Below are 11,087 nucleotides of genomic sequence, written 5' to 3'. Positions count from 1 at the left end.
CCCCCTCCTCCCCCCGACAAGGGATTTTCTTCGAATTCTAATTAATGTTCAAATATTAATGTTCAAATGTTAATAAAATAGTACACTTGAGCACGAATCATCATCGTCAAAAACAAACTTGCGTTCTTCTAGGTTGTTGGAATTTGTGTGGCCATTATGATTTAACAAACAAGTGTTCGTATCAACAGCATGAATTTCAGAGAATTCCTCCTCGACGTCCTCATCTTCAACAATTTCTACGTCTTTTTTATTTTCCTCCAGCTGAGTGATGTCCCCATAATAGTTCACTCCCTGGAAAAGGCTTCCGCGCACCGCAAACCGCTTTAACTCTGATTCAAAAGGCGGATGAAAACGACCGTTTCTGCGTACGCGTAATTTTCCGGACTTCCGGCAACAACCTGAAAACCTAGCCAAAAATACAACCAATAAAAATATAAACAAAGCTGCGAACACTGAACCGATAAACACGAATATTATGAAAACGATCTTTTTCCTTTCATGTTTGGAGCTATCTGACGGCGTCGAAGGAGAAATAGAAGAAGTTGTCATAGTTACGGATGGTCTTGAGATCTCTTTCAGTTCAAACGCTACAAATTCCGTCCCGTTGTAGTTTAATGCGAATGATTTATTTTTTATCACAGCCCAAAGTTCGCTTGTTACGTTTCTGCCATGCGCGCTTTTGATCAAGAAAACAACATTCACCGAGCCGCAGGTTACGTCATGAACTATGACGTCAGACCTTGGGATCCGTAGCAGATGTGTCAGTGTTGCTATAAAGTTGAATTTGAAATCATCCTTGTCTGTGATAATGCTACAGTTAGCTTTGAACTTTACCAGAAACGTTTTAGTAACAGCTGGTGAGGCTGTACTTGGTGTTGAAGGGGACGGTTCCAATGCCAATGTGTGAAGGATGCTAGAGGGAGCAGTTTTTGAACCAGTGTAAGAAACCTTGCTGAGCGTTTCTCGTGAACTGGAAGATGATGTTGTCCCCAAGGACGTTGACAATAAAGAATACTGTTTAGTACTTTGAGGAATAAGTGGAGTTTTCGTGTTCAATGTTAGATTCGGAAGCCTGGATAAGCGCGAAGACACATGCAATGGTGTTGGCGCGAGTGAAGGTTTGGATTCTGTGATGGTTGAAAGTGATGGTACAGACGACGGATGAAGTGATGGCGGCAACGATGTTGTTTTTGTTGCTAGTGAAGTTGATACTGACTCTAACGGTGGTAAAAGAAAAGAACCTGTTGATGGCAATTGAAATGACAGTGATGAAATTGAAGAGGAAGGCTTTTGTGTTGCTGTTGCACCGATTACTGCCATTGTTGTTTTCGTTGTTGTTGATAAGGGTGATGATGATAATGATGATGATGATGATGATGATGATGATGATGATGACGACGACAACAACAATGATGATGATGATGATAATGATGATGATGATGACGACGACAACAACAACAATGATGATGATGATGATGATGAGTGTATCGATTGCAATGATGTTGACCTCAATAACGATGTCGTTCTTATTCGTATTGCGTAATGACTTGCTGTGGACGATGACAAAAGTAATGACAGTAACATATATGTGGATTCAGAATGTGACCTTTTGGATGACAAAAACCACAGTGGCAGGTAAGATGTTGATGCAGGTGACGGTGACGTCAGTGTTGATTGTGACGTAGATGATACACGTGACTGTTGTGTAAACAACACAGCTTTTGTTAATAAAAATGACGAAGTTGATGTTGTTGATGCAAATAACAGTCGACTAAAATTTGATGATGGTAGCGGAAGTAATAACGGAGACGTAGAAATAATGCGCATTAAAGACGACGGGGTCGATATTGATGATGGTGAAAAAGGCGACGAAAAAGTTGATTGGAATGGTTGGGAAAAGGAAGATGTTAATGATGATGATGATGGGGATGATGATGATGATGATGATGATGAGGAGGAGGAGGAGGAGGAGGATGAGGAGGAGGAGGAGGAGGAGGAAGAGGAGGAGGAGAAGGATGATGGGGATGAGGATGATGATGAGGAGGAGGAGGAGGAGAAGGAGGAGGAAGACGAGGAGTTGCTAGTGGTGGAGGAAAAGAAGGAGGAAGTATTGGTAGTGGTGATAATGGCAGTAAAGGAGGAAGAGGAGGGGGAGGTGGTGGTGGTGGTGGGGTCTGAAAGATATAGGTGTCGATGAAAATGGTATCCTCGGCACAAAGGAAGATAAAGAGAACTTAAATTCTTCTCTTGATTCAGACGCCAATAGTAAAGATGCCGCTAGTACATCACTCTCATTGCCTTTGCTGGAGGATGAGTGGTGTAGAATATTTGTTTTGTTCCAAACAGCAGTATTGAGTGAAGAACTTGATGTGCTTGCCACCACAGAAGCAACAGCGACGCCCATTGTAGTTTCACTACTTTGCTGTCCACTAAGGATTTCTCTTGAAGCAGAATCCAACGCTGATGAGCTCTTTGACAGCCGCGGGAAATTTGAAGTCGTTATGACAGACAGCGGTAGAGTTTCTGCTTGCAGAGGGTGAGACGTCTGTTCTGAAGGAAACACGGAAGATTTGTCCAGTTGAAGAGCAGCGTTGGTTGACTTCAAAGAAGCGTTATTTCGCACTACATCGGTTGCCATGGATACTGTCTTACTCGACGTGAAATTCGTTAATCTAACATGGTGCGCTGAAGTACTTAGGTCAAATCTTGATTTAATTGGCGCTGAGTTCACCATGTTAGTGGCTCGGTTTGTCGGTATAGTTATGGTGCTTAATATTTTCATTGATGTCCGATAACTCAGCGCTTTTGTTCTCAACACTGGTGAATGTGTTAATACTTGAGTTTTTGGTGTGGGAAGCTTCGTCGCCAAATATCCCTTAAAAGTACTTTCTTCAACTGTGAAGGTTTGCGTTGACAAATGCTCAGATAAGTGAGCAGAGTGCGATACTGAAGAAGGGCTTGATAGGTACAGCGTTTTTCGAGAAAAGGCGGCATTCTGAAAAGAAGCTGTCTTTGGCCTACTAGAAGAAGCAGCCTTGATTTCAGTCGCTTTCCTTTTGGAATAGCTCTCAGTGGAATTCCAAGAAGATTCAGTGGACTTTGAGAAAGCGTCCAAAGTATGGATGTCCGCTTTAGAAAATATCTTGTCTCCTCGAGACATTGTTTCCATGGTAACCATTGTAGGCGTCGTGTAAACAGACATGAAAGGTGACGCAGACATTGCTTCCGACCCTAACATGGTGGAAGAATTAGATGACATGGTCGGGGAGGGGGAGGGCGTCGATGCAATTCCAATGAGAAAACGCGAGGTGAGTACACGAACAGTCATTTCTTGAGATCTTTCTTTTCTAGCATTACTTGTTTTTAATGGCGCCATCACTGATTTGTTTGCACCTTGATTTGCGTCGTTTACAACCGTCGTTGATCTTGAAGCGACAAAGGGTTGCGCAGGGGTACTTATCAAATCTTGCACTCCAAGATGAGATGCTTCCTTCACATTTATCTGTGGTGTCGGAGAAACTGGTCCAATATCTGCAAAATAAATATATATTTATTCTAGACAATGCACGTAGGTACTGCATCATTTTGCAGGCATGTTATTCAACATCCGTGTACACTGCAAAATGACTTCTTTTTTGTCTCGCCATGATATCTTTGCGCGACGCGCGGCGCGAAGCATTGATCAGCTTGCGCGTCTCGCGTGACCGTTCACGCTCGTAACAGGTCTTTTAGGCTGCATTTCGCTAACAAATTCACACCAAAATATCGACTTTTTGCAGTACAGAAATCATTTCAAGCACAGGCACTCATACCTCCCATCGAACCCTTTTCAAAGACCGAAATGAATTCTGTCTCCAATTTGGAATGTCGGCGACATCAAGGTGGACAAGGGGAAGGAAAGGCGGAAAAATCGTGCATTATTAGTTGGCGGGTGGTTTAGTTAAAGGCCTTTATATAATTTTATGTTGTTACGAGGCTCTGAGTCAGAAGTTTTAGTCAGATTTTTGTGATATTGTGTAATCATTAATGCCTCCGAAATCATTATAAATATAACTTACTAGACTCTTACACCCTTAAGCTAAGTAACAGAACTTCTTAATCAGCTTTAAATTTATGCGTTCATGTTGTGCTATTTTGCCCGTGACAACAACCAAACAGTACATTATATCAATTGAAAAATTTGCATTTTAAGATGGCTATAACATATATATCTGCAATCACTTCAAAAAATATATTTCATACAATATTCCTTTTTAAATAAAAAATATTCGTCGGCCTCTGGATGTTTCCGCGGTTGCCTTTTGACGTAACCAATAAAAAATGTCGATAGAGATATAATTAATTTGTCCTCAGCCGGCTTTTGTCTTTTGTTTCAGTTTGTTACCGCATAAGAGGTAAATTATGCTGACAGGTTTTACGGCGTTATTAAAAATTTTCATGCCTGACTAAACGAGTTTTTTTCTATTTTTTTTTTCCTTTTTTTGGAAGCGATGATCGTGGTTTTAAAGCTTTTGGTAAAGTCAGAAATAGCAATTTGCACTGAATTGAATTTGCGCTTTCCGAGCTGCCGTGGGCAAATATCTTAAAGTTTTACTTTTGTATTTCAAATGAAAGGAAAAAGGCAAATATATATGCATTGATTACATCATAATTGCCTTCCAGCAAAACATTTAATCCTTCCAAAAAAGGTTAAACGCTCTTTTGAGTGAAGCAATAAAAGATTTATAGAAGCATTTTCTGCGCGAAATTTCACATTATTGGATAAACGAATTGAAACTGATATCCCTGGAAAACTAAAAGCTAGACTTCAAAGCAGAATAGCATAAAGTAAGCCTATTAAATGCTAACTGTAATGAACTCAAAAAACATCGGATATTCAGGTCACTTTCGCTTCCATTTAAAGATATTGCATCAATTTTAATCGTGATCAAAATAAATACCACATAAATGTAAAAAAACTTCGAAAGTTTTCGCGTCGAATAGGCATTTCCGAACATTCTTTCTTAATTTGTTTATGCGGGAACCGCTACCTGTTGTAAACAACACTATGCAAACATGAATTTAACCGATAAGCGATTTGGATAATTGGCTCTTACCGTGATTGCACGAAGACGGGCCACACATTGTGGTATTTTTAACACCAATATCTCTTCTCTCTCTCTTTTTCTCTTCACATCCTTTTGAAATGCGTTGCACAACAGCGTCACATTTCGCTTTGAAAGATCCACACCATTCCGTTTGTCGAAGTCCATCAATCAAAAATGTTGTCCATTTCTGCATGTTAATTTCTTTCAAAGTGATTTTCGTTAACTTGGCGACTTGTTCTCCACCTAATCGATAAATGATTTCCTCTAAGGCTTTCTGAAAAGAACAGCAAAATGCAGAAATAAATGGAAATCTCCTCTTCGCTTCTTCGTGGGCTTGTTCCACGCTGAAAGCAAACAACTTGTTCAATTGTTCCTCGTTCAAACATAGTACTTCAGTACAATCGCAGCTATGGTTCCAAAGCGTCAAAGGGCTGTGAAAGAACTCGTTAAAATTCGCTTCTACAGCGTCAAAAGCCCGTTTTGTCGCCGTGTCATCTCTTAATCGGAATTCAAATCCAATGTATTTAGTTACGGGTTTGTTGTTGAAGTAAAAAGCACAAGGCTTTCGAACCCAACTGGATGCCGAGCTTTCAATGGAAAAATCGCAATGTCCGCAGGATATCGATGCGTATGCTTGAAACAGCACACAGAGTGCCAAAACTTTCCCAATCAACTCCATAGTCACTCCAACGTAGCCATAACTCACAAATGAAAGTGAAAGCAACCCGATCGCTTTCAAAAAGCGACAAGATTCAATTTGCACATGGCCGTCTCGCGCTAAAATTCAAATGACTCTCGAAATGTCATGTCATTTCAAGCGTGACTTTACACATCACTCGCGCGATGAGGCTATTGGGAATCGAAAATCACTTAATCATGCATTCTAAAATCTGTCAGGATGACATGTTCTTGAAATAACTGAATTATAATTCACTTCTCACCTCTTTAACAGGTTATTATTAGCCAGACACAATAATGAAAGGACGCGACACTTAAGCAAACTCTCACGAGTCTAATTTTCGATCACGCTTGAGAAAACATCATTTGTTTTTCCGATAGATTTGTAAATACGGATTTTTCTCACGCCGCGCCCAGCCATAAACATACAAACTGGGGCGGAATTGTCTGAAGTATTGTTATGCTTTCATCAAAACTCGATAAAAGGTGAGTCAGTAGGAGACATTCATTGTCAAAGAAATGCGTCAATTAGACTTCGAAAAGAAAGCTATTCATATCATTGAGGAAAAATGAATTTCCTTTTCGAATCCCTTTCAAAAGCCTCCGTGGTATCAAGATGTAAATATGTCAAACAGATATAATGATATCAAGTTTGGGCTGTGACAGATCACTATTTAGAAGGATATATAAAAAAAACAGAAATTGCTGGAGTGAGTTTTTCAGTTTTCTTTTCATTTTTTTTTTATGAGCTTTTATAAAACAATCCACGATAAAAAGCATTTTTTGTTGTTTGTTTGTTTTGTATTCGGATTCCTTCGAAAGGTTATAAAGATAACACAGAAACGAAACGTAGGAATTACTAGTCAATGTTTTTGAAGGCAACTCGAGTTCCCAACTGAAGTCATGAATCCGTGACCCCCATTTTGTGACTTGTCGTGACATAAAAATTGCGTGATACATGAGAACGAGGGGGGCATTAGGAACTGAGTAGCAGGCGCTTCAACGATACACTGATCCGATAGACGTCCCGGAGTTCGAACACGGAAAGATGGAGTTAAAAGAAATGATTCTATTATTCCTATCTTTAGTTACCTTATTCCAAGGCTTACGAGCTGAACAATGCGATCCAAAGCCAATGATCATCAGACATGAAGGCAAAAAACCCTGCGTTTATCTCGACACAAAGGGCATCAAAACCATAGGCGTTGGTTACAACATGCAAAACGCAGACGCACCAGAGGTGTTCAAGTCGATTGGAGCCGACTACAACAAGTTTGTGAACGGTCCTGTGACTAAGTGGAATGTTCCCTGTAATTGTTCCTCCGTCCCTTGCCTTACCGAAGGACAGATCGAAGACCTGTTGGGTATCAGCTTGAAGACGGCTATCGAAGATGCCCGGAAGGTGATACCAACCTTCGACAGTCTTTGCTGTCCCGTACAGAATGTGATGGTCGACATGTCCTTTACGCTTGGCGGGCCGGGATTTGCTCAGTTCACAACATTTGCAAAGCTCGTAACGCTGCAATACTGGAAGGCGGCCGGCGATGACCTGACGGTCTCCTTGTGGTGCACGAAGCAAGCAGCTTCTCGGTGCATGGAAGACGCCAATATCGTCCGAGAGGGATGTGGCTGCTCCCAGCCATACCCTCAAGCCTGCGACTCTCAGGCATCAACCTGTTGTGGCAGTGAAGCGCAGCAGACTTGCTGTAAAGGTGAGATTTTAAGGCTGATGAAAAAATTAAAGGCCACAGAGCTCTTTCGGTTCACTTCCGCCTTTCACACTTTCATTTTAATTTCATCGGGATAATCATATTCTATATCTGTTAGCTTTATGGGGGGGTGGGTGTGGGTGTCTTGATGAACCGCCAAATTCTTAGCGTTAAAGGAAATATATGGCGAACATTAAGAACTGAATGCAGTCGACATTTTGAGATCTGGAGATTTGAATGTCCTTATTTAAAATCAGGTTAAAACAGTTTAAATCGCATTTAGATTAACTTGTCTCGTCACCGCAGCACAGTAGTTACAAGTAATTAGTACTTCGAGGAATCAACGGATGTTTAGTAGTCCTAGAAGAAAAAGCTCGTTTGCTGGTTTACGGTTCATTGATTAGTGCGTCTAACGGTATAACAGAAACCTACTGAAACGATATTGTTGTGATATCGTAATAGCTTCTTAGTTTTCTTTCATATGGTTAAAATCTCTGTTGAAAAGGCTAATTCATCGAAACTGAAAGCAGGCTCCCTGAGATTGTACCTGAAATTTTATCCTTTCCTTTCATTCCCGGAAAACCTACCTAATATTTTTTCTTCATCCGAAAAACCGCCTATTCAGTCCCGATTATTCTCGTCGCCCTAACCAACCTAGCTCCTGAAAAAAGGTCAATGATATTTTGCCAGATAGATTGACACGGTGAAGTAGCTTTGTAGTTTCATCTATCGTACTGGGTCTATTCGCTATACTTGGAGACAAAAAATATCTGACAGTTTAAATACTTTACCTTCTATCGATAGCCGATGGATTTTTCTGAAATAACAAGAGCATCAGTAAAAGCTAAAATTTATCTCGCCGGCCTATGCAGAGGCTTGTTCTCCGCTCGGGTGACAGATAGGGAGGGGTTAGCCCTTGGTAATCAATTTTAAAGGGACTATGTCACAAATCTAACAGATGAACAGCCAAAATTAATTGTGTCGTGAAAACTGAAACTAAAGGTCAATTTTTATTAATCATTTTAGAACACTAAAACTGTAAAATCGCGTGGGTGGATGGCTCGGATGGAAATGGATTGCAATTTGAAAACGTAGCCAACGTAGGCCCGCGCCTAACGAATTTACAGCGAAGTTTCATGATTCTTCCCCACACAAAAATGTATCGTAAGTAAAGTTCAAAATAACGTTTTCATGGGTAAAGATGCAACTAATTTCGGAACAGTTAGACAAAACTCTGCAAAATCCCCGTAACATAGTCCCTTTAAGGATGTAAAAGATTGCTGTAATTGATTTGAATCTCCGGCTTTCTTTTTCAGGTACGTTGACGTTTAAAGCGAAGACATTCGATGAACAACTGTGTTGTCCTTTTCCGAAGGCGACTTGCTGTGAGCACAACAAATGCTGTTCACAGCAATACACCGTCTGTTGCCCACCACCGCCCGCGGTACCTACCTACTGCTGTCCTGCGGATTACCCAGTGTGTCAAGATGGAAAATGTTACAGAGCACGTGATGGACACGTGATTGAAGGAAAGCCTGCCGCTCGAGCGCACGTGATTGAAGGAAAGCCTGTCGCTTGAGCGCTTCCCTTATCATAAAGAGAACCGACTGATATGAAACTGTTTTTGTTTGTTTGTCTGCTTGAAAACGAAACGTAGATATTAAGGGCCGTAAACACAAATGCCCCAAGCAGAAACTTAAGTCAAGTTATGTCAAGAGAATAGTAACGTTTTTAAAAGTGACAACAATATAAGAGTGTGTCCGTGACATTTGTGAAACGCATGCAATGTAACTGCGAGCAAAACTATTTTCCAGGGGGGGGGGGGGGAAGAAACGAGGTCTGGGACCGAGTAGCGATGCTCTCACAACTTGCAAAGCGATCAATTCACGATGTAGTCAGCGGTTTTTGGACGATGATGCAACAGGCAATCTTCTCCCGCGAAATGGAAGCTGCTATGTCGTGGAATCACTTATTATAAAGGGGTTCAATTCTCTTAACTAAAAATCTAAAAGCAGCGTGTTTAAATCCGAAAATTTCGTCATCACCGTGTAGTTTTAAGAACGCAGAATTTTGTGATGCCGTGCTACTTTTCAGTGCTGAAATTCAAATGTTTGACATGTTTGTACCACGATTTTCAACTGGCCCACTGGGGATTGTAAATGAAGTAAAACAAAGAAAGACAAGTCAAAAAAACTCAAAAATAGAGCAAGAACAATAGCTCCGACCAGCGCGGGAATATTCGATCGCCACGTTTTCATTACCATTCCCGTGATGGTTTTATTTCATAACAAACACAATATTGACACAAGAACCTTCCGGAGAAATTTTCGCTGCTTTAAAGTCAAAACTTAGAAAGTCTTTTTTATTACTACATATATAAAAAAATCGAACTCTCTCACTGGTCCCATTTTTTGTTTTGGCAAGTTCAAAAAGGAGCTGCTCATGCGCCTTAGAGACATCCGCTGACTACCGCCCCGATGATTGCTTTGCAAGTTGTGAGAGCATCGCTCAGATTCAAGAATGTATGGGAGTTGCTTTCCCCCCCCTGCTATTTTCTTTTACTATTTTTAATAAAAAAACGTTAAAAAAGGTCTAAAATGTAAAAAAGTAATTTTTTGCACGACCTTGACATTCGTTACTCTTACTTCCCAACAACAATTCTATTCCGCTGGGCGAGTGTGAAAAAAGGAGGAAATCAGTCCAACTTGACAAAGAGCAAAGTGCTGTTTGTACTCCCACTCAATGCAAGTGGGACATGTACGCGCGGTCCATGAAGGCTTATAAATGGCTATATTTAGAGAGGATGCCACATCAGCGCTAGCTAGTTTTCATGCGGTTCTTCTATCCAGGTCGAATTGGAATTAAGAAATGTTGGTTTTTTAGGGGAAGGAAACTCGGGGAACCCGGAGAAAAACCCTCGGAGCAAGGCGAGAACTAAAAACAAACTAAACCCACATATGGAACCGGGCCGGAATCGAACCCGGGCCACATTGGTGGGAGGCGAGCTCGCTTAACCACGGCGCCAACCCTGCTTCTATTTGTAAGCTACAAGTTCCGGCTCGGTTCACTTGCCGATTTCCCTTTCTGCCCTGCCCCACTTGGGAGCCTGTTTGCAGGCTAGTTTTCCGGTGCACCCAACAAGCAATTTCCCGACTGAAGCTTTAAGAGGAAATCCGCCAGGACTTCGAGTAGTTATTGGACAAAATTATGTACCAAAACTATTTACACCTGATTGCAAGCTTTTGTGTTACTGCTTCAAATATCTTATCGAAAGAAATCTTTTCTAACAACACCAAACATCGAAAACAAATTTCGAAGTTCCACTGAATTCCCATGAATCGCTTAAAAGATGTGAGCTTTTGATCATAGCTTGTGAACTTTAAATATCATTTTCTCAGACTCTGATAAGAAATTGTTGTACCAGAATTATTTCCACCTTATTGCAAACTTTTTTGTTACTGCTTCAAATATCTTATCAAAAGAAATCTTTTCTAACAACACCAAACATCGAAAACAAATTTCGAAGTTCCGCTGAATTCCACTGAATCGCTTACGACGAATTTACAAAATGGCTACACGTGAGATTTTGCCTATACCTTGTGAACTTTGAAAT

General features: G+C 40.8%; 1 protein-coding gene and 1 pseudogene across 2 annotated transcripts; one reads left to right on the top strand and one right to left on the bottom strand.

Moving 5' to 3' along the window:
- Positions 1 to 13: 13 nt before the first annotated feature.
- Positions 14 to 6,186, bottom strand: LOC144664127 (uncharacterized; annotated as a pseudogene). The gene is made up of 3 exons (XR_013572754.1): positions 6,159 to 6,186; positions 5,097 to 5,864; positions 14 to 3,531 (listed from the first exon to the last, which is right to left on the bottom strand). The product of XR_013572754.1 is annotated as an uncharacterized LOC144664127 (transcript).
- A 550-nt stretch (positions 6,187 to 6,736) lies between these two features.
- Positions 6,737 to 9,284, top strand: LOC144663979 (uncharacterized). The gene is made up of 2 exons (XM_078525076.1): positions 6,737 to 7,477; positions 8,791 to 9,284. Exons 1-2 carry the CDS (start codon positions 6,814 to 6,816, stop codon positions 9,051 to 9,053), a joined length of 927 nt encoding a protein of 308 aa, XP_078381202.1. The 5' UTR covers positions 6,737 to 6,813; the 3' UTR covers positions 9,054 to 9,284.
- Positions 9,285 to 11,087: the final 1,803 nt, after the last annotated feature.

The sequence above is a fragment of the Oculina patagonica genome, chromosome 8 (assembly GCF_052425735.1).
Source record: "Oculina patagonica isolate OP01 chromosome 8, crgOcupat, whole genome shotgun sequence".
Lineage (NCBI taxonomy): Eukaryota > Metazoa > Cnidaria > Anthozoa > Scleractinia > Oculinidae > Oculina > Oculina patagonica.
The sequence above is the reverse complement of the archived record's forward strand: the minus strand, read 5'-3'. Positions and strand labels throughout refer to the sequence as shown.